General features: G+C 46.8%; 1 protein-coding gene across 1 annotated transcript; it reads left to right on the top strand.

The window, feature by feature from the left end:
- The first annotated feature begins 624 nt into the window (after positions 1–624).
- Positions 625–1,176, top strand: LOC136462240 (uncharacterized). Its single transcript, XM_066461372.1, has one exon. It carries the CDS (start codon positions 625–627, stop codon positions 1,174–1,176), a length of 552 nt encoding a protein of 183 aa, XP_066317469.1.
- The last annotated feature ends 19,580 nt before the right edge of the window (positions 1,177–20,756 follow it).

Below are 20,756 nucleotides of genomic sequence, written 5' to 3' on the forward strand. Positions count from 1 at the left end.
CCACGAACCACACCTCTGGTGAGGAGGTGGTTATAGCAATCAAGGTCAAGACAAGAGCAAGGCCAAGCGTGAGGACCAAGATGAGGGCCCCTCCACATAGAGGGGCAAAAAGAACAAGAAGGATTGGCACTGACTGGCCAACTCCGTGTTGGTCACCGCGACTGATCGCATGGGCAAGCAGGCCTAGCAGGGCTAGCCTGACCACTTCAACAAGCTCATGGATAGCCCATGCATTAACCATGCTTACCCCATCAAGCACCTCTACAAGGACTACAAGCTCTTCAAGCGCTTCCTATGACAGGCCAATAGGCCAAAAGAAGAAAAGGGCAAGGAGGCAGTAGCCAAGAAAGGAGGCATAGTGGGCAAGGATGGGGACAGCTTTCCTGACCCCAAGGAATGCATCATGATCTTTGGGGATCTGATGCCATCTAGTCTAAGTGCTAGCACAAAGTGTGCTATAGAGAGGCATGCGTCGCTGAAATGGTCGTCCCCTCCTTCCTTCACTAGTTGGAATCTCCGATCACTTTTGATCAGAGGGACCACCCTTCCCACATCACTAGATCGAGTCACTACCCACTCCTCATCGACCCCATCATCCGCAAGAAGCACCTCACCAAGGTGTTGATGGACGAAGGCAGCGGCCTCAACATCCTCTATGTCGACACCCTTGATGCCAAGCACATCCCCTGGTCAGAGCTCCGCTCAGTGAGCTCTCCCTTCCACGATGTGATCCTAGGGACACAGGCACACCCACTTGGGCAGATCAACCTACCCGTCATGTTTGGCGACCAAGCCAACTTTTGCTCGAAGGTACTTACCTTCGAGGTGGTGGACTTCCTAGGGTCTTACCACGCCATCTTGGGGCGGCCATGCTATGCCAAGTTCATGGTGGTCCCTAACTATACCTACCTGAAGTTGAAGATGTTGGGACCAAACGACATCATCACTGTGGGTAGCACCTTTTCGCATGCCTATATGTGCGACCGTGAGCATTACGAGCTCGCCACTGCCAGCATCAACTCTTCTGAGTTCTCATGGCTCAGGGAGTTGTCGACCCTAGTAGTTCCAGACTGCAACAAGCCAACCTCCTCGACTGCCTTCCGCCCACTTGAGGAGACCAAGGCCATGGGGATCGACCCCACCGACCCAACCAAGATGGTGCAAATCGAGACCTAGCTCCTGGCCAAATAGGAATGTGAGCTCACCGACTTTCTATGTGCCAATCATGATGTCTTCACATGAAAACCTTCCGACATGCTAGGCATACTGCGGGAGGTCGCTGAGCATGCACTATGCCTCATCTTAGGCTCAAAGTACGCCAAGCAATGCCTGCATCGCTTTGATGATGAGAGGCGTAGGGCCATAGGCGAGGAGGTCGCCAAGCTCCTAGCAGCCGGATTCATCAAAGAGGTATACCACTCCGACTAGCTTGCCAATCCTGTTCTTGTTAAAAACAAGACTAGGAAATGGAGAATGTGTGTTGATTATATTAGCCTCAACAAGGCATGTCTGAAGGACCATTTTCCTTTACCACGCATAGACCAGATAGTCGACTCCACCTTAGGATGTGAAATCCTCTCCTTTCTAGATGCCTACTCAGGGTATCACCAGATCATGATGAAAGAGTCTGACCAACTCACAACTTCATTCATCATCCCATTTGGTTCATATTGTTACATAACCATGCCTTTTGGTCTAAAGAACGCTGGCGCCACCTATCTATGGTGCATGCAACAATGCTTCACTGATCAAATCGATCCACTCGATTAGCCTGACCAAGTCAAGTGGCCAAAACCAACAATCACCGTCTATGTTGATGACATAGTGGTCAAAACAGCTCAAGCTTGCAACCTGATCGCAAACTTGGCCATGACATTCATGAACCTCTAAAGGTTCAACATCAAATTAAATCCTGAAAAATGTATTTTTGAGGTTCCAAAGGGGAAGCTGCTTGGATACATCATGTCCGAATGCGGTATCGAGGCCAACCCTGAAAAAATCAAGGCCATCTCCAACATGGGTCCCATACACAATGTCAAGGGCGTATAGAGGCTCACCGGCTGTTTGGCCGCCCTAAGCCGATTCATCTCTTGACTCGGCGAATGGGGAATGCCTCTCTACAAGCTCCTCAAAAAGACAAACACCTTCATCTGGACTAAGGAGGCACAGTAGGCTTTGGAGAGCCTCAAAGTGTCATTGACATTGTCCCCAATCCTCGTTGCTCCCAAATGGGGAGAACCCCTCCTCCTCTACATCACGACAAGCAACCACGTGGTGAGCGTCGCCCTAGTCATCAAAAGGGGGGAGCTAGGACACCACCTTAAGGTCCAACGACCCATATACTTCATCGGGGAGGTACTCACTGACCCCAAGGTCTAGTACCCTCAGGTGCAAAAACTCCTATACGTCGTGCTGATGGCGACCTAGAAGCTCCTGCACTACTTCACCGACCACAAAGTCTCGGTCGTCACTTCATACCCGCTCAAAGACATCATCCACAACCGCGATGCCATGGGATGAATCTCCAAGTGGGCACTTGAGCTAATGGGCCATGACATCAAGTATATCCCCCATACTGCTATTAAGTCTTAGGCTCTCGTGGATTTTGTCGATGAATGGATGGAGGTCTAGCTACCGACTCCAAACATCACCCATGAGTACTGGATGATGTACTTCAATGGGTCCATAATGGCACCCGGCTCAAGGGCTAGAGTGGTTCTGATCTCTCCAGACAGGAGTAGGCTCCGCTACATAATCTGCCTCCACTTTTTGGCCTCAAACAACGCTATAGAATACATGGCCCTCATCAACGGACTGTGCATCACCATCGATCTCAGCGCCATGCAGCTCTATGTCCATGGTGATTCAGAGCTAGTCATCGACCAGGTCATGAAGGAGTCCTCCTATAGAAGCCCCCTCATGGTAGCATACTTTTAAGAGGTGCACAACCTTGAGGATATATTCTAGGGGATCGAGCTACACCATGTCCCCCGAAGACAACGATGCCGCCGATTTTCTTGCAAAATTGGCTGCTAGGTGGGTTCTATCTTCAGACGGGGTCTTCATCAATGACCTTCATGAACCATCTGCCTGCATCCTAGAAGGTCCGATCCAGACACACCCCGATGCTGACCCAGCGCTCGGGGGCTCTGACCCTGGTACCTCTGCGACAACATCGCCTGCCAACGTTGCCATGGTGGCACTCGATCAAGCCAACTAGCAAGCGCCGCTACTCGCCTACCTCCTCAAGGATGTTCTCCCACCAGAGATGACTAAAGTGTGATGAATCGCTCAACATGCCAAGACATTCATCGCAATTGGTAACAAACTCTACAAATGAAGTCCGTCAGGAGTAACCATGAACTGCATCCCTACCGACCAAGGCAAGCAGCTCCTCCTCGAGGTCCATGCCGTAATCTTGGGACACCATGTGGCCCCAAGGTCGTTGGTCAGAAAAGCCTTTCGTTATGGTTTTTACTAGCCCACCACACTATGAGATGCAGAGGAGGTCATCCATAGGTGTGAAGGATGTCAGTTCTACGCTCGGCAAACTCATTTGCCAGCATAGGAGCTCCAAACCATCCCCATCACCTATCTGTTCGTGGTCTAGGGCCTCGACAAGGTAGGACCCCTCAAAAAGGCCCTAGGCGGCTTCACTCACCTGCTCATAGCGGTCGACAAATTCACCAAGTGGATAGAGGCCAAGCCCATCACCAACATCCGCTCGGAAGAGGCAGTCAAGTTCTTCCTCGACATCATCTACCGGTTTGGTGTTCCTAACTATATCATCACTAACCATGGAACTAACTTCATTAGGAAGAAGTTCCTAGACTTTAGTGATAGATACGATATCAGGATCGACTAGGCCTCGGTCGGACATCCATGTACTAACGGTCAGGTCGAGCGTGCCAGTGGCATGGTCCTCCAAGGACTTAAGCCATGCATCTTTGACCGACTCAACAAGTACACTGGGCAATGGGTTGTAGAGGTCCCAGTGATCCTCTAGAGCCTAAGAATGACCCTAAACCAATCCATAGGGTTCACACCCTTCTTCCTAGCCTATGGAGCTAAAGTAGTGCTGCCATCCGACCTCGACCATAGCGCCCCAAGAGTGAAGGCCTTCGACCATGACTGAGCCATGGAGGCTCAACAAGGCATAGTTGACCTGCTCGAGGAGGCTCGCAAGACGACCGTAATTTGCTCCGCTCACTACCAGCAAACTCTCGGCGGGTACCACAAAAGCAAAATCAAAGGGAGAATCCTCGAGGTCGAAGACCTCGTGCTTCAAAGGACTCAATCAACCAAGGAGAAACACAAGCTCTCTCCACCTTGGGAAGGACCCTATACGGTGACTAAAGTGATCCGACTGGGTGCCTACCGACTGAAGGATGACAACGCAACGTTCTCACCAACACTTGGAACATCGAATAGTTACGTCATTTCTTCCCCTAAAATTTGGTCTTACCTCTTTCTTTCATTCATGTTCGCTCCTACAAAGCACCCTGGCTTGAACACTTTCAGACCGGGTCGCTCGGGGGCTCCATGGAGGTGCGATACCACCTCTCATTTTTACTATCATATGGTAAATACCTTTTTTCCCTAAACGAAAGGGTAGTCCGTTCCTTTAATTACCCTACATGACTTTGCTTTAAACATTCCGACCGATTGCACCCCACCACTACCTATGGTTATGAGCAGCTGAGCCTCATAGGCCATGCTTAGGCTCTAAAGGTTGCAGCCTACAAGACGAAAGGGCAGGTGTGAAAAAGAAAGGATAAAAATAGAGCTATGCTAGGGTAAAAACAAGGAACGGATGGGACAAGCTTCCCCTTACAAAGTGATTCATCACAAAACAAAAATTGATGTATTCATCAATACAACTATTCACACAGGGGCTTCCACATGAACTTATCCTTTACATGTGCTAATTACTTCTACTCTAAATACTACTGTGGCCGCCCGACGGCATCGGCTGACGATGCGACCGGCGAAGGTAGGGGCGGCTCACTCTCTGGCCAGACGATGTTTGGCTCGATCGGAGGTGGGGTGATGTTCGCTTCCAACCCGAGCTCCACTCCATCCATAGGCTGAGCAATGTCCTCTTGGCGTGCGCCTTTAGCTATGCTCGCACAGTGAGCCTCCATCACCCAATGTGTGGAGACTTGCTCTGCCACCAACTGTGCATATGGCAGAAAGCTCTCCACGAGCGCATGGATGGCGTCTGGGCTCTAGCCATCAGCATACCTGCTGCAAATGGTGGTGAAGTCCAGGTCTGAGTGGTGCGTCGCCACCGAAGTCAGCACCCTCGACGTCCCATAGAACATCCCATCGGAGATAAGTGCCCGAACTTTGTCCGAGACCTCCGCCAGTCAGATGGCGGGCGTGCTGGTGCTCGGCGCCAACCCAAATACTTCCAAGATGATGATCTGGGCGACATTGTGGATGTAACACCCTAAAATTTGCCTCTTTTGAAATAGAGTTCAAATAATTTATTTATGAATTTTTTTGCAAATGAAATATAGGAAAATAAAAATTTTCATTAATTTAAAATTCAACATAAGGTAGTAACATGTGTGAGCATACATGCTGTTGCATTTTATTTATTGTGATGAATGGTGTGATCCAAACTCCAAAGTAATTTGGAATGTTTTTGAAAAGGGTTTGAAAATGGCTTTGAAAATAAAAGAAAAGAAAGAAAAGAAAATTTGAAAAATAAAAGTATTTTTAAAGTTGTAAAGTTTATCTTGGAAAGCTTAATAGAATTGTCCATTTTTATTGAATGGGAAAGTATATTTGAAACCAAACTCGAATTGGATTTGAATTTAGCTTGGAATTGGAAAATGTAAGAATTTAAAAAGTTATTTTTGGAAACTTACCAAAATTGCTCACTTTTATTGGAATTGAAAAATATGTTCAAACTCTATTTGAATTTGCATTTAGTTTACATTTGAATTGGCTTTGAAAACTAAATAGGAAAAAGATTTTGAATTGGAAAAATATCCCTTCTTTCTATTTTTGGCCCAACCTCGGAACCAGCCCAGCATAGGTTTTGGCCGGCCCAGTCCCTTCCCCCTCTCTTCCCTCCCTCACGCGCCCGGCCTACTCTTCCTGGCCTCGGCCCGCTGCTCGCCTAGCCCAGTCCCGCGCCCATCCCTTCTCTTCCGCCCGTGGCCCAGCTTCCCCGTGCCCACTGCGTCGCCCGTCAGCCGCCTGCACGCGCCTCCCTTCTCTCTCTCACTACGCTGCTGGCTCCGGCCCGCTGTTTTATTTCCCACTTCCTCCCTCGCGCGCAAGTCACCGGCCCACTGCTTGGCGGCTCGCTACTCGGCGCTGCGGCCCGCTCAGCGCGCCAGCCCTTCCTCCGCACCGCTCGCACGTGCAAGGCTGCGGCCCGCTTGCCTTCACCCGCAACCATTTCTCTTCTCCCCGCTGCGACGCTGGCCCCGCACGTCAGCTGCCCGCAAGCCATTTCTCCCTCGCTGTGACCCAGGTCCCACTCGTTAGTCGACCTCGACCCCTTCTTCCTTTCCTTCTTCTTTCCCCTGCTTCTTTCCTTCCGTTGCCCCGCCGATGGCGCTGCTCCCATGGCAAGCTGCCGGCCCGCCGCACCTGCATGGAAAGCCCTAAAATCACTGTGCCCCGCTCCCCCTTCCTTCCACGCCATGCCCGCCCACCTATAAAGCACCGAGATCAACGCCCTCCTTCTCTCTTTTCTCTGACCGCCGCCGGAGCTATCTACTGTCGCCCGTGGCCCGCTGCCCCGGTGCCCGAATCCTCGTCGCCGATGTGCCAGTGAGATTCGCCGTGACTCGAATCAGCCATAGGTACCTTTGATTTCATGTTTCAGCCATGATTTGTTTCGATTTCATCTCACCCATGCCCTCCCTCTCTCCAGACGTCGCCACCGCCGTCGACCTGCCCCATCGAGCCCTCCCAGACGCTGCGCTCCCCGCCATACGCATCGCGGTGAGCTCCCAACGCTTCCTGTGCCTCCCAATCGCTGTTCCGTGCGCTAGGACGCCGTAGCAGCGAGCATCCGAGCCATCGGCCATGGTACCGCCGTGGGACGCCACTCCAGCGTGATCCTCGCTCTCAATTTTCATCCGAACGAGTTCGCGATTACTTGTAGATCATTTAGGTGCCCTTAGATTGGTCTGGGGTGGCCGGAGTCACCCGTACCCGCGTCATCGGTGAGCTTGAGGTACCGGCACCCATGGCGCCGCCGTCGGTTGTGTCTTCCTCGGCGATCACTCCATGCCTACGAACTAGCGCCGTTAGATCTTAGGTGAACGGTTGAGATTAAAACGTACCTATTCGGTACATGACCGGTCCACCGTGGACCCATGGACCTGGTCCACGGTGCCGCGTCAGCGCTGGTCCACTCCACATGGTGCACCGCACCAACCGGAACACGCCAGGTGTCAGCCAAGCCAGCAGCCCTGGTCAAAACGCAGTCAGTCGCGCCTGTTTTACAAAACAACCCCTCAGTTTTTAGTGAATTAACCCGCAGTCCGATTTAGTTCAAAATAATTACAAATCCGCCCTATTTTTATTCGGTTAGGCCCCTGTAATTTCCAGAAATAGTATGCCCAATCCAAAATACATTTAAATTCAGATTTTTAATTGTTTTAATTCAAATTTGAGTTCAAATATTTACAGGAATGCCACTGGATCTTATTTTATGCGTAACTTTTGCGTTTTAAGTCTGAATTGATCCGTTCGAGTTGCGTTAGGATCGTATTTACGTTTTCTACATGATTATACCACTGTTAGACATGTTTTCAACACTTGAAATTCATGAGTAGATTTAATCTATTATTTAACTATAGTAAAACTTGTTTAAATCATAACTTATTCATTTCAACTCCGAAAAAAATCCGTTCAAGTTGCGTTTGTTTCATAACGACGAGATCTACACGTTAATTACAGTGTTTACTATATTACTATCTCATAAAAATCATGGTTTAAATCATATCTTGATTAAAGATTATGCAACTATGTTTTATACATAAAATATGATTTGTTTTACTTTTATTTTATAATTTAAATCTAAGATTAACTTAAATCAATCTATATTATTTATAAATATCTTTTGTAAATGAATTCATATAGTTAACATAAATGAAGCCTGTAGTTTCTTTTCCACGTGTTAAGCAAATCTCTCGGTAGTTGTAACTTTTCAACTATAGCTTCGATTAGCGTGTCTCTCACGACTGTGTGTTCGCATTGATATGTAGAATCATATATCAATCTCTTTTACTTATTTTTCTATGATTGGTGTACTATTCTAATATAGATGCAATTGTATGCTATGCATGTATGTGTATGGATGTTTGTGTGGTGTTCTACGATTGTCTAGTCGGTAAGATACACGTGGTGATCTAGAAGAAGAAAGACATCAAAGAATAAAGCTTACCGAAGGATCGGTGTGTAAGGCAAGTATAGCATGGGACTATCCTTGTTACCTATTCACATTTAAATACTTAATTCATATTACATGTGTCTACCTTGGCAACTATAGTAAATTCCCTAGCTAATTGATATCCTGGATTCCTTGACACCTTTGGGTAATTGCATTGGATAGTTTTTGCTAGTGCTTAATCAAAACCATGATCTTGTAACTTGACTAATGATATATGTAATAAACATTAAAACAAGACTTTTTAGTAACATGGAAACAGGGGGCTGGAGTGTTTATATGCTTCAGATTCCTCTCCCTAAGGACTTATCTGTAAGCGATCATCTGGGACTTACAGTATAGCTGTGAGGGCCATATGGCTCTGACTTTATCTCAGTATGAGGATCTTTTCTAGCTTGTTAGTGGTTGCCTTTCAGGCGCGGGGTATGTTTCCTTTGCTGCTGGGAAGTGTGTACCGTGCTGCGATGCCCACGCTTGCCACTCCTAGAGATGGGCCACATACGCCTGGTGGCCCTAACTTGTTAGATGAATTCTTTGAAAGGCTTTATAGTGAACCCTGCTGAACTTCCTTGGAAGTGGGTCAAGAGAATAGCTACCTTGGGCGAAAGGGTAAATCACAACTCACAGTGAACGTATACAAACTCTATAGAGTATAAAACTGTTATAACAGCCGTACTCATGGACACGAGCGGCCTTGGACCCTTATGGAATAGAGATGATCACTAATGGATGATGATGTTAATAATTAATCGTTTATGCTATACATTATTCATGTTTACCTAATCATGTGTTTAAGGGAATGATAAATCCTTTGCTACCCAACTACTTAAAAAGATGATCTATTAAAGCTAATCGCAGTAAACCAGTGTTAGCCCCTTTTGAGCCTCATGAACCCCATGATATAATTGTTAAGTATGATATGTACTTACACTTGCTTTATTTTTCTATACTTTGGATAAAAATCTTGGATGGGTACCAGATTGCTGGTTTTGGAGGAGTTAGGCTTGTGGTCAACCAGTCAGTCGTCCCTGTAGATTAGGAGTCTTCACCAGAAGATCGGAGTCAACTTTCCGTTGTCTTTACTCTGAGGTTATTTTCTTTTACTAATACGTTATGTAATAAGTATTGCCTCTTGATATTATCCTTATTTGTGGCTATATGTGAGATTTGACTTCCTAGGCTCACATATAGTGTGTATCTGGTTTTGTCTATAAAACTGGGTGCTACAAAGTGGTATCAGAGCAATACTGACTGTAGGACGCAAGCCTAGATAGAACTAGACATTTTAGCATGCTTTTATCTTGCTTAGTTCTTGTTTTCTCTCCAACCTTGTTATTTGCTAAAATTTATGCTCACTTCAGCCTCTGTCTGTTATGAAAACTTTGTCTCTATACTCAATCCTCTCTCCTTGTCTATATAGATGGATCATAATGAGGAGACCACTGGTATCAAAGGTCAGGAGGACCAAGCTACATTGCCCTTGACTGCATTCGACAAGGAGAAGCTTTAGCTGTGCAACAACAAGCACCAGAAGGTATGACTCAACCTAGGAGTTTTCAACAGTGCTTGCCACAAGGTCAAACCAACATACCAAAGAGACCAGTAAAGAGACAAGTAGTAGAAGCTTGGAAGAATATGAAGTCCAATGAAGATATTGGAAGAATGGCACATGAATGCCAAGATCACCCACAGCAGAAGCAAGAACAGAAAGTCTAGAGGAAATAGGAGCAAGGAAATAAAGTAAAGAGAAACTACATCCAAGGAAGATTGAATAATGTGGATATGACTACTACTCATGGAGCTAAGGAGGTTGTGTATGGTTTCATTTCAGTAAACTCAGCTTCCGCCACAGTGCTGTTTGACCCCAGAGCTTCACATTCATTTATCTCTAGTGCATACGTAAAGGAACATAAGATAACTATGCTTTCAATGAGGAGACCAGTGATGGTTAAGACCCTAGAAGGAGAAATGAAGGCAAACCACAAATGCCTAAGAGTTAGTCTTAACATCAAAGGAGTAAAATTTGAAGCAAATTTTATTGTATTAGAGTTAGTGGACATTGATGTCATTCTTGGAATAGGATGGCTATTTGCTTGTAAAGGAGTGATCAAGTATGCCCAGCGTTCAATACTTCTAACCGCACCGTCAGGAGAAAGAATTGAGTATGAAGGTATTCAGCTTGTACCTGAGGACAATGTGGATAAGAAAAGAAAGGAGATCTCACCAGAGTCAGAATTAGAAAGCAATCAACATTCGAGTTCTATTACATCATCACATCCAACTCCAATCCCTAGTCAGTTAAACTTAGACTCTAAAGAATTAGGAATTTCTCAAGCTAAGGTTACTCCAGTCTTTCCACATGAGGTATGCATAGATGGGTGGACAATCACCTACATGGAGTTTCAACCCCAAAAGATCAAGCGAGCGAAAAAGCGGTCTAGTCAAACAAAGATGAACTTACGGAATCAACAAGCTGATAATACTCTAAGCAACAATTCTGTGGAGTATGACATCACTAAAGATCCAGCTAAGAGAAAGTGTTATCATTGCCAGTAGGAAGGACATTATATTAAATCTTGCCCACAGAAGGATCAACAATTATGCCATGGAGGTAGCCAGAGTTAGGTCAATACAGGACTACCACCAGCAAGTGATGGTGACACACAATACAAAGGAAGCCCATGATGAAATTGATGTAGTGGATGACGTGTCACTCCCATGTGAGAGATGCCCCTGTAATCATGCCATTTTTAAGAATTAGGAGTTGTGCCCCTTATGTAATAAAAACGATAGCATCGCAAGTTGAGTCGATAATTGAGTTGTGCATCTTTACTGTCTTGTTGAATTGTCATTATGTTTATGCTTGTTTTGCATCTTTGTAATGATTGCAATGATCTTGTTGGGTGTTCCCGCAATTTCATTTAGTTTATAGGTTTAAGGTATAAGGATTACTGAAATAAATAGTTGGGTTACGGTTTTCTTCTGTTTTCCCTATCTTGTCTTTAGAGCAGCCTGTCTTTATCGGTTCACATCTCTGATTTTGGACGATCAAAAATCCTGAGGAAAATTCCAAACAACGGTAGACTACAATCACAAGAGGATGCAAGCTATACTTTGGTATCCCCTACTTTACCTTATCTTAAGGGGGGTAGCCAAGTTGAGGAATTGCAAAATGAAGTATCACACGTTCGAGTTTGCACAGCGGAAATCAGAGTGCGCAGCGGAAGCGTAGTGGTACTCAATGATGTAAGAGAGAACTCAGAGTTTCAATGAGTTTTGGTTAGAAGTCCAAGAAAGGTCTATCCAAGACCAGCAAGATGTTGATAAAGTTACCGAAGAAACTTTTAAATTAGTTTGGATCAAGAGATCTCAACCAAATATTTGAAGAAATCCAAGAAGAGGTTGACATAAAATCTAGGTATTAGCTTTGTCAGATCAGGACAAGAGCTTTGTATCTACAATAATGCATCTTGTGAAGGTGTAGGATATGTCCTTATAAGCGTGAGTTGAACTAACCTGTTATCTAGAGTTATCCATTGCGATGCATGGAAGTACCATCTTCTTGAAGGTAAAAGTAATATCTAGGAAGATCACAAGAATATATAGGATACCTTCACCAAGTTAGTCTTTGAGCTTGTGATAACCTCGTTGGAATGAGGTTGATTAGGACTTGGAAAAGTGCTATCACTTCGAGAAGCGAAGTCATGGTCGATGCACTTAGCAACGGAGAATTGTGCTAAGAAGGTTCGAGTGGCACTAAGGATTAAGAGTTGTATTCCTAGTTTAAGCAACTTCACCAGGATCATCAATGTTTTGAAGATTGGTTGTAGATCATCTTTCGGACCAAGAAGATAAGGAAGCCTTGTTGAAAGGTGAACATATGAGAAAAGAGAATTATGGCCTAGTGATTAGGGTTACCTGAGAGTTGTTCAAGGTACCTATCAAAGTTTTGGAATTAGTTAGGCAAATTACTTGGAGTAAGGGCAACAAGTATGTAAAGTAAAGTGGATCTTTATCAAGACAATGGAACTGCACAAGAAAGCAAAGAAGAATCCATGGATGGAGTATTCCCATCTCTTAGTCGACGTCTTTCGAATCTCGAGGACGAGATTCATCTTAAGGGGGGTAGAATTGTAACACCCTAAAATTTGCCTCTTTTAAAATAGAGTTCAAATGATTTATTTATGAATTTTTGTGCACATGAAATATAGGAAAATAAAAATTTCATTAATTTAAAATTCAACATAAGGTAGTAACATGTGTGAGCATACATGTTGTTGCATTTTATTTATTGTGATGAATGGTGTGATCCAAACTCCAAAGTAATTTGGAATGTTTTTGAAAAGGGTTTGAAAATGGCTTTGAAAATAAAAGAAAAGAAAGAAAAAAAATTTGAAAAATAAAAGTATTTTTAAAGTTGTAAAGTTTATCTTGGAAAGCTTAATATAATTGTCCATTTTTATTTAATGGGAAAGTATATTTGAAACCATACTCGAATTGGATTTGAATTTAGCTTGGAATTGGAAAATGTAAGAACTTAAAAAGTTATTTTTGGAAACTTACCAAAATTGCTCACTTTTATTGGAATTGAAAAATATGTTCAAACTCTATTTGAATTTGCATTTAGTTTACATTTGAATTGGCTTTGAAAACTAAATAGGAAAAAGATTTTGAATTAGAAAAATATTCCTTCTTTCTATTTTTGGCCCAACCTCGGAACCAGCCCAGCACAGGTTTTGGCCGGCCCAGTCCCTTCCCCCTCTCTTCCCTCCCTCACACGCCCGGCCTACTCTTCCCGGCCTCGGCCCGCTGCTCGCCTGGCCCAGTCCTGCGCCCATCCCTTCTCTTTCGCCCATGGCCCAGCTTCCCCGTGCCCACTGCATCGCCCGTCAGCCGCCCGCACGCGCCTCCCTTCTCTCTCTCACTGCGCTGCTGGCTCCGGCCCACTATTTTATTTCCCACTTCCTCCCTCGCGCATAAGTCACCGGCCCACTACTTGGTGTCCCGCTACTCGGCGCTGCGGCCCGCTCAGCGCGCCAGCCCTTCCTCCGCACCACTCGCACGCGCAAGGCTGCGGCCCGCTTGCCTTCACCCGCAACCGTTTCTCTTCTCCCCGCTGCGACGCTGGCCCCGCACGTCAGCTGCCCGCAAGCCGTTTCTCCCTCGCTGTGACCCAGGTCCCACTCGTTAGTCGGCCTCGACCCCTTCTTCCTTTCCTTCTTCTTTCCCCTGCTTCTTTCCTTCCGTTGCCCCACCGATGGCGCTGCTCCCATGGCAAGCTGCCGGCCCACCGCACCTGCATGGAAAGCCCCAAAATCGCCGTGCCCCGCTCCCCCTTCCTTCCACGCCGTGCCCGCCCACCTATAAAGCACTGAGCTCAATGCCCTCCTTCTCTCTTTTCTCTGACCGCCGCTGGAGCTATCTACTGTCGCCCGTAGCCCGCTGCCCCGGTGCCCGAATCCTCGTCGCCGATGTGCCAGTGAGATTCGCCGTGACTCAAATCAGCCATAGGTACCTTTGATTTCACATTTCAGCCATGATTTGTTTCGATTTCATCTCACCCACGCCCTCCCTCTCTCTCCAAACATCGCCGTCGTCGTCGACCCACCCCATCGAGCCCTCCCAGACGCTGCGCTCCCCGCCATACGCATGGCGGTGAGCTCCCGACGCTTCCTGTGCCTCCCAGTCGCTGTTCCGTGCGCTAGGATGCCGTAGCAGCGAGCATTCAAGCCGTCGGCCATGGTGCCGCCGTGAGACGCCACTCCAGCACGATCCTTGCTCTCAGTTTTCATTCGAACGAGTTCGCGATTACTTGTAGATCATTTAGGTGCCCTTAGATTGGTCTGGGGTGGCCGGAGTCACCCGTACCCATGTCATCGGTGAGCTTGGGGTACCGGCACCCATGGCACCGCCGTCGATTGTGTCTTCCTCGGCGATCCCTCCGTGCCTACGAACTAGCGCCGTTAGATCTTAGGTGAACGGTTGAGATTAAAACATACCTGTTCGGTACATGACCGGTCCACCATGGACCCATGGACCTGGTCCACGGTGCCGCGTCAGCGCTGGTCCACTCCACATGGTGCACCGCACCAACCGGAATGCGCTAGGTGTCAGCCAAGCCAGCAGCCCCGGTCAAAACGTAGTTAGCCGCGCCTGTTTTATAAAACAACCCCTCAGTTTTTAGTGAATTAACCCGCAGTCCAATTTAGTTCAAAATAATTACAAATCCACCCTGTTTTTATTCGGTTAGGCCCCTGTAATTTCCAGAAATAGTATGCCCAATCCAAAATACATTTAAATTCAGATTTTTAATTGTTTTAATTCAAATTTGAGTTCAAATATTTATAGGAATGCCACTGGATCTTATTTTATGCGTAACTTTTGCGTTTTAAGTCTGAATTGATCCGTTCGAGTTGCGTTAGGATCGTATTTACGTTTTCTACATGATTATACCACTGTTAGACATGTTTTCAATACTTGAAATTCATGAGTAGATTTAATCTATTATTTAACTATAGTAAAACTTGTTTAAATCATAACTTATTCATTTCAACTCCGAAAAAGTCCGTTCAAGTTGCGTTTGTTTCATAATGATGAGATCTACACGTTAATTACAGTGTTTACTATATTACTATCTCATAAAAATCATGGTTTAAATCATATCTTGATTAAAGATTATGCAACTATGTTTTATACATAAAATATGATTTGTTTTACTTTTGTTTTATAATTTAAATCTAAGATTAACTTAAATCAATCTATATTATTTATAAATATCTTTTATAAATGAATTCATATAGTTAACATAAATGAAGCCTATAGTTTCTTTTCCACGTGTTAAGCAAATCTCTCGGTAGTTGTAACTTTTCAACTATAGCTTCGATTAGCGTGCCTCTCACGACTGTGTTTTTGCAGTGATATGTAGAATCGTATATCAATCTCTTTTACTTATTTTTCTATGATTGGTGTACTGTTCTGATATAGATGCAATTGTATGCTATGCATGTATGTGTATGGATGTTTGTGTGGTGTTCTACGATTGTCTAGTCGGTGAGATACACGTGGTGATCCAGAAGAAGAAGAAAGAGATCAAAGAATAAAGCTTACCGAAGGATCGGTATGTAAGGCAAGTATAGCATGGGACTATCCTTGTTACCTATTCACATTTAAATACTTAATTCATATTGCATGTGTCTACCTTGGCAACTATAGTAAATTCCCTAGCTAATTGATATCCTGGATTCCTTGACACCTTTGGGTAATTGCATTGGATAGTTTTTGCTAGTGCTTAATCAAAACCATGATCTTGTAACTTGACTAATGATATATGTAATAAACATTAAAACATGACTTTTTAGTAACATGGAAACAGGGGGCTGGAGTGTTTATATGCTTTAGATTCCTCTCCCTAAGGACTTATCCATAAGCGATCATCTGGGACTTACAGTACAGCTATGAGGGCCATATGGCTCTGGCTTTAGCTCAGTATGAGGATCTTTTCTAGCTTGTTAGTGGTTACCTTTCAGGCGCGGGGTATGTTTCCTTTGCTGCTGGGAAGTGTGTACCATGCTGCGATGCCTATGCTTGCCACTCCTAGAGATGGGCCACATACGCCTGGCGGCCCTAACTTGTTAGATGAATTATTTGAAAGGCTTTATAGTGAACCCTACCGACCTTCCTTGGAAGTGGCTCAAGAGAATAGCTACCTCAGGCGAAAGGGTAAATCACAACTCATAGTGAACGTGTACAAACTCTACAGAGTATAAAACTGTTATAACAGCCATGCTCACGGATACGAGCGGCCTTGGACCCTTATGGAATAGAGATGATCACTAATGGATGATGATGTTAATAATTAATCGTTTATGCTATACATTATTTATGTTTACCTGATCATGTGTTTAAGGGAATGATAAATCCTTTGCTACCCAACTGCTTAAAAAGATGATCTATTAAAGCTAATCACAGTAAACTAGTGTCAGCCCCTTTTGAGCCTCATAAACCCCATGATATAATTGTTAAGTATGATATGTACTTACACTTGCTTTATTTTTCTATACTTTGGATAAAAATCCTGGATAGGTACCAGATTGCTGGTTTTGGAGGAGTTAGGCTTGTGGTCAACCAGTCAGTCGTCCCTGTGGATTAGGAGTCTTCGCCAGAAGATCGGAGTCAACTTTCTGTTGTCTTTACTCTGAGGTTATTTTCTTTTACTAATACGTTATGTAATAAGTATTGCCTCTTGATATTATCCTTATTTATGGCTATATGTGAGATTTGACTTCCTGGGCTCACATATAGTGTGTATCTGGTTTTGTCTATAAAACCGGGTGCTACAGTGGACCTGGTCAAGCTCCCCCTCGAGAGCACATTGCTCTTCAAGGGACTTGGCTAGCGTCTCCATGCTCCGACCGATCGTCGCCTTGGCTGTCTCTAGGTCCTACTCCAGAGAACCCACCATTCTGCCCAGCTTTGGAAGAAGGATGACAAGCTTAGAAGCAGGCTAAAGGAAAAAACCAAGACATCAAAGGTAGAACAAGTACATACCGGGGTGGGTGTTCTCGAGGATGGAGAGTCCCTCTTACCAAGTCACCTACTCATGCAGCCGTGCATTCAACTCCTCTGTCCCCAACACCTACCCTCGGAGAACGAGCACTTCCTGGTCGACCTCCGACCGAGCCTTCCGTTCTGACTCTAGGGCCTCTAGGGAACTCTAGAGAGCCGCCTCAGTCTCTGCCAGGGACTTCTAGAGTGCCGCCTCGGTCTCCACTAGGCGGACCTTTGTCACATCAAGTCCCTGCTCAGCGGTGGTCGCCCACTCCACCATGAGCAGTTTCACCGCCCATGCTACTGTCACCTCGATCGCCCGCTCTTGAGACTCACGGTGGGCAAACTCTAGCTGGTGCTCAAGCTCAGTGACCCATCGTGACATCGTGGCCTCCTGAGCGTGCTCCTCCCGGAGGAAATGGGACTTGATGCTTGATGTCTCCTCCAGACCCTGCAAAACTAGAAGCAAGCATGCTAAGGCAACCAGCAAAAGACTAAGGAGTCAAGGATGAACGCAGAGAACTTACCTCTATGACATGGGGCAGGTCAACCATAACCGCCTAGGGGACGGACTTGACACGCTCTAGGGCCTCCTTGAGCTTCACCCTAGTTTGGGTGAGATCGGACTCCATGGCGAGTCCTCTCCCTCCAAGTACATCCTACAGCTGCACCTCCTCCTCATCTCGGAGGATGAACCGCACCTTCCTCAGGTCATCGGGGCAGGGCCATACCAGGTCGGTGGTCGCCCCCAACCTGCTAGAAGGCCCCATCGATGACCAGACCACCACTAGCTCCCATGATGGTGGGATGGCCAGTGGCTCCACCCTAGCGCCTACCTCGCTGGGGCAAGGGATCTCCACCACCTTGAACTCATGGCCCATCGGTGGTTGTTCTGCCTCTAGTCTGGCCATGTCTCCTCTCGACCCCTATAGCTTTGACCAGGAGGGTGAGCTATGCGCCCCTCCGCTAGGAGAGGCAGGGAGCCTAGTCTCCCCCCTCTCTTCCACCACTGCCTATGCAAGAGGGATCGCGAGGGTCACCTCTGACCTAGCCTCCACCGTCGGCACCAGGATCACCGCCATCACCTTTACTGCCACTACCGCCATACTTGCAACCGACCAAGAAGGCACCACCCTAGGAGGGGAAGGACACACCGCCGCCACCCTGCTCTCACCGCCGCTTATCGCGATGCGCTACAAGGTGGGCCTCCACTCCTCCCACATGGGAGGCAGGGCAATGCTCAACCCCATCAGTATCTAGCCACTATCGAAAAAATATAGGCCAGTCGTACCCCAAAAACTCAACTATGAGATCGAAAAGAAACAAAGAAAGCTTACCGGGACGCAAGTCGCAGGGCTCTGAAGCCCCGACCCGCTGGGAATGGGCCCACCGGACAAGGGCCACTTGTAGGTCACAAGCCATGCCCCCTCATTTTGACTGAGGGGGGAGTTAACTTGGCCAGCTCCCGATTGGCCCACGTGTCACCATTGGCTCAAGGTGTGCTGACCGGAGCAGTTGGCAGGGCGTCCCCCCATTGTGGGTCACATGTGGGCACTGGCCCCGATGATGCGTGGGTGTGAGCCTGCTCCTCTAACCACCTGGCCTGCCTTGCCATGCCCAGAGTAGGTAGGGACAAGGCCGGCAACACCTCCGAAGGGCGTGGCGACCACGTCCGCTTCTCCTCCTACTCATTGATAGCGTCTAAGCTTGCAGTGTGCTTCCTTGGTGTAGGAATGTCGCCGTGTCTCTCTGCCTCTCGCCCACCACCGGCGAACGCAGCCATAGGCTCACAATGCTCCACCGAGGTCACGACGACCACCCGACCTCGAGATCTGCCTCGATGTCGCTCCTATTTTCCTCGGCACACACATGCCAGGCGATGTCCTACTCCTTCTAGTGCCTCCTCTGAGCCTTCTCAGCTCTCTTTTTCTTCCTACCATCCGTTGCCTCCTTTAGGGCAGCTTGCCGAGCCATGCCCTCTGGCCCCTATGGAAGGTGCGGCCGTGATTTATAACTGGTGAGTCCCTACGAAACAGATGACTTGAAGTTAGATTACATGAGAGCAAGATCAAAAGGGACATGGAATGAGGAAAGGAGAATGTACTAAATTGGGCAGCTTCCCAGCATGAAGGGGTTTGGGCTTTCCTTCGAGGGTCTCCTGAGCCTTCAGTTGCAGCACCCAGTCGAGTCAGCTCTAGACTTTGTTCTTCGCCAACTCCACCGGCAATGCGCGGTCGGGGTCCGTTGGGCCAGAGTACAGCCACATCGGCCACATCCTTTCCACCAGTGGGGCAACCAAATGGTGGAAGAAGGTGTGGAACACCCACACCCCGTTGAGGCCATGCTGCAATAGCTTTTGGAGGTCCACCCCAATGATCTCCAGCTTGTTCTACCGATTGGACGGGCCCCACAACTAGCTCTCCCGCCTCTTTGGTCTCCTTCCGGTGAATGGTGGGAACAGCGCCTCCACCGAGTTCCTTATGTAGAACCACTCCTCGTGCCACCCTGATTGGAGTCACAGGGGTGTACATGGGGTAGGAGACCGATGAGCTTGGCTTCTTCTATAGGGTGAAGCCACCAACCAACACAGTCCTAGCTAGCTTCCCCTCCGACAAGGCCTGCCCGGTGAAAATCCGCCAGAAGAAGTCCACATAAGGCTCCATCCTAAGGAAGGCCCCATAGACGGTGATGAAGTTGGTGACATGTAGCACCCCAATCAGATTGAGGTGCTACAGCTCTAGGCCCCACTCATTGAGGAGCCCATGTAGGAACCAGTGCGCGGGGTATCCTAACCCATGCTCATGGAAGGCTGAAAGGTCCTAGTATGGCTAGAGGGGGGTGAATAGCCTATTTAAAAATCTATAAATCAACTAGAGCAATTTGATTAGTATGACAAATAGCGTAATGCAAACTAGCTCTAGCTCTACAAGGGTTGCAAGCCACCTATCCGACACTTCTAGTTGCAATGTTAAATAAGGCACACAAACTTACTAGTCTAAAGAGCTCAACTAGATGAATGTAAATAACAAAGCAAGCTCTCAATTCTAATTACACTAAAGAGCTTGTATCAACTAGTTTGCAAGAATGTAAACAAGCAAGTAGGGTGATTATACCGCTGTGTAGGGGATGAACCAATCACAAGATGAAGATCAAGCCAATCACGGGGAGAATGCAAATGACAAGAGACAACCGATTTTTCTCCCAAGGTTCATGTGTTTGCCAACACGCTAGTCCCCGTTGTGTCGACCAACACTTGGTGGTTCGGCGGCTAAGAGGTGTTTCACAAACCTTGTCCACACGATAGGACACTACAAGAACCGACACACAAGTGAGGTAACTAAATGACACAAGCAATTTACTAGAGTTACCTTTTGGCACTCCACCGGGGAAGGTACAACTCCCCTCACAATCACCGAAGGCGGCCACAAACAATCACCGACTCGTGCCAATCCTCCACCACTGCTCCAACCGTCTAGGTGGTGGCAACCACCAAGAGAAACAAGCGAAATCCACAGCGCAACACAAATATCAAGTGCCACTAGATGCAATCACTCAAGCAATGCACTTGGATTCTCTCCCAATCTCACAATGATGATGGATCAATGATGGAGATGAGTGGGAGGACTTTGGCTAAGCTCACAAGGTTGTTATGTTAATGAAAATGTGCAAGAGTGCTCCCTTGAGCCAGCCATGGGGCTATATATAGAGCCCCCTTCAAATAGAGCCGTTATACCCCTTCACTGGGCAAAACGCGCTCTGACCGGACGCTCCGGTCATACTGACCGGACGC

Source organism: Miscanthus floridulus, chromosome 1 (genome assembly GCF_019320115.1).
Source record: "Miscanthus floridulus cultivar M001 chromosome 1, ASM1932011v1, whole genome shotgun sequence".
Classification (NCBI taxonomy): domain Eukaryota; kingdom Viridiplantae; phylum Streptophyta; class Magnoliopsida; order Poales; family Poaceae; genus Miscanthus; species Miscanthus floridulus.